Source organism: Pezoporus occidentalis, unplaced genomic scaffold, assembly GCF_034315485.1.
Source record: "Pezoporus occidentalis ecotype Australia unplaced genomic scaffold, CSIRO_AGI_Poc_V1 ctg373, whole genome shotgun sequence".
NCBI lineage: Eukaryota > Metazoa > Chordata > Aves > Psittaciformes > Psittacidae > Pezoporus > Pezoporus occidentalis.
In genome coordinates, this window is record NW_026915695.1 from 192,620 (window position 1) to 196,074 (window position 3,455).

At 48.6% G+C, this 3,455-nt stretch overlaps 1 protein-coding gene across 1 annotated transcript; it reads right to left on the reverse strand.

The window, feature by feature from the left end:
* Nucleotides 1-2,190: 2,190 nt before the first annotated feature.
* Nucleotides 2,191-2,648, reverse strand: LOC134170420 (uncharacterized). The gene has a single exon (XM_062631781.1). It carries the CDS (start codon nt 2,646-2,648, stop codon nt 2,373-2,375), a length of 276 nt encoding a protein of 91 aa, XP_062487765.1. The 3' UTR covers nt 2,191-2,372.
* Nucleotides 2,649-3,455: the final 807 nt, after the last annotated feature.

Below are 3,455 nucleotides of genomic sequence, written 5' to 3' on the forward strand. Positions count from 1 at the left end.
ATTGCTAAATATAAAAAAATTGCATTAAAAAATACAAAATAATTGCATAAAAGATATTGTCTTGCTTTCACCACAGAGCTACCTTTCCTTTTGGTGATTCCGCCACACAAAATGGCATGCTCTTCTGGGAGAGAATCCTTCTTCAACTTGAACTCAACCTGGTATGACCCAGCAGGCTCCTGGCTGGACACTCGGCGCACACCTCTCCTCTATGCCTACGGCTGTGGCTGTGCCCATGGCAGAGACTTGTGCCTGGGTGGACACGACTACCGGCACTACGGCTACTACCGCTCGGTCTGCTCCGAGCCAGCACCGTGCCAGGGAAATGGGTGTTCTCACTGTGCTGGGGAGCTGGTGAGCAACTGTGAGGAGTGTGGAGCATGCCATAGCTATGGGGTGTGCTCGGAGGAGTGTTGTGGGGGATGCTGTGATTAATAGGAGATCAGGGTGTGAGGGACCTTGGCATGGTCTTGGACTCTCACACATTGCTGTATTCAGCCACAATGCTGTGTAGGAGCCCATCACTTGTTTAGGGCTGAGAAAGGTGCTTAGCACATGAAGTCCTTTTGCTTCTCTTTTCTCATGTTTCCTTGGGTTTATCATGCTTTTTGTGGTTTTCTCTCCCACTCTTCCCCTGCTGACTTGACAGAGAATATCTCCTCTGTCTTCATGGCAGGGGGAAGGGGAGGGATAATTTCCTGCTGAATTTATGCAATCTGCTTTCCTGCTTCACTTCCCAGATGTGTGTGCTGAGATAAAACTCCAGCTCACAGGTTTGCTGTCTCTCTTCCTCTGGCTCTTTCTAAATCTCTCCTTAAATGAATGACACAACCTGAAGTGCTTCAACCTGGCCAAGAGCGTAGGTGAAAACTTGGACTGCTTAGAAAGAATTAAGATAGGAGATTTTATCTCCCCTTCCCCTAAACATTCTCAGTCAGACTCAAAGCCAGCCTGGAGCCTTGTGTCTGGCTTGGTTTCAACCTCCCATTTGGCACAGGATGGGTTTGGCCCTGGCAGAGGGGTACCTGGGTGTCTGGAGGGACAGGGACTGTCGATGGCATCACACAACAACTTCATGCACAATCACTCTGACCCTGATGCTCTTTCCTTGCACCTGCAATCATGTACCTTGCATATAGGAATGATGCTCCTCGTTATTTTAATTAACAGTAATAATAAAACAAATGTTAATAATAAGTTTCTCATTCCTTTCAAAGATTCAGTGCAAACCCTTTGCTAATTAAATATCTAGCACATTACACACAATACTGCTCTCAAACCACAGAGGCATGAATTCCTGCTGCAATCTGCTTTCCTGCTGGTGGACATTGGAGGAGAACCTGTGAATGAATCTAGTGCAATGTAAAATACATCGGCTGATTTTTATGGCCATCTGCCTATTTGATATTCTTTTTTTTTCTACATCTTCAAGGGAAACTTGGAAATTTTATAGTTTCTGCTGAGAAAATTTAGCTTAAACCTTGGTAGGAACTGGGAACATATTTTTGTTTCTCAGTCTTTCTCTTGTTTTCCAGGTGTGTTGTTTATAGGGCTAGAGTTCATAGTGGGAGTCAATGCTGCAGTGCATGGTCTGACTAAAACCCACTTTTATTTCGCATCAGCCAGTATTTCATCTAGGCAATTTGGACTTCTTGGGATTTTTAGGGAAGGTAGGGTTACCTATCTCACCCCATAGTTTCTGTTTAGAACAGGTCAGAAGCAAGATTAAGTATGATGTAGTCCTTCCTCTACTTATATCCTGTTGTTTATGGTGATCAGACCCTTAGAGATGGAGTCTGCTTCTTGCTCATCGGCCACGAATGAAGCTGAATCTTTGCTTTTGGCTCCTTCAGAATGTGCCTGTGAGGTTCTGAGGCTCAAGGCTGGTTGTTGCAGAGCCAAGCGCTTGGATTGGTGAGAGATCCTGATCTTTACCTTCAACCCAGACAGCTTTTGCAAACCCAGCATCTGGATTTGTCTGGCAGATGCACAAGGTGTGGGGACTGGAGAGCTGAGCTTAGGAACCCTGCTGCCATTGAAGTGCAAAGCAGCTCCCATCAATGAAGGTGAGCTTGGAATGATGCTAAAGATAAGAAGAGTAAAAATACCAAGACACCAGCATATTTTGTGAGCTTTAAGTTTTAATATCACATCTTTGCTACTGGAGACAGAAGCAGGAAATCAATGGGTTGAAACTCTCGCGTGTGCGAGGGCAGTTCATGTTTCTGTCATGCTAATGCCACTTTGCCTTATCAGGAGTGGGGAGAGGTAATACGTGCTGGAGGGAAGGGGCAGGACCTGCCCAAGCTCAGGGCTGCATCTTGCACGGGGAGAGGGGAGAAGTGCAGCCCCCATCGAAACTCCTTGTCCCTTCACTTCTGCTGCTGCGGGGGCCACTGCACCGGCTGCTTGATCTGTTGTTGCTCCAGGCAGGGAGCAGGAGCCACCGGGACCTGCCCGGGCACGGTGACCACAGGGCCCTGGGGAGGGAGGACCACGACGGGTGTCACATCCTGCACGGCGCTCACTTCGTGGCAGACGACCTCCTCGGAGCCGTGGCAAGACCTCTCGCGGTCGTGGCAGGAGGAACCTCCGCTGTGGCAGGAGCTCTCGGTGTTGTGGCAGCCTCTGTCTCCACGGGAGCACATGGTTCGATTGGGGTGGTCAACCCTAGGGAGGAGAGACCATTGTCAGTAAGTGTGTGAAGGGCAGCGTGTTTGCCTCCCTCTGCTTTGGCTTTTCCTTGGTGTGTTTTTGAGCCTGCTGGGGCTCGTCAGGATCTGCCCGTCCCATTGCCCCAGCTTAGAGTTTTGTTCTCACAGTGCTGGACCACCCCACACCATCTCAAAGCCTCCATGACCCCCTCAGCATCCCTGATCTCCATCTCTCCCAGGCTCCATGAGCCATTTCCCTGCTCTCTTTTGCTGCATCCCATAAGCATTGGTGCAAGACCCCCTGGGATTATCTCAGGCTGTGTAACGGAGGAGCAAATGAGCTGTGGGCTGACAGTTTATGCTGCACTGACAAGAGGCATATTGGCAAGGGTCTGAAAAACTCACAGCCTAAAGGGGCCCTGGCACAGGCAGTGAATTTGTAGCCAGGACTGGTAGTATCAGAGCCTTGGCAAAATGCACTTGCAAAGCCGTTTGCTCAAAATGAAAATACTCCTCTGCCTTCTTCCCTTCTTGTGTCCTCTGCTCTCTCTGTGCCCTATGGACCCAATTTCCTGAGTTATGAGCATCTAAACCATCTTCTGAGGAGAGCTGAGATTTCAAGGAGGCAGAAGGCATTCAGATGCAGGTAGGTGAGCTGAAGGCTGTTCATGCTGCTCCTTCCTCTCATTGCTTAAATCTGCCTTCTGAGTTCTTTCTTAAGGTTCTTCAATGACAGCTTAATGTTTTCAGCTCCTGAAGATTTCCATTTTCCAAAGGAGCTTAATAAAGCAGGCAGGCTCG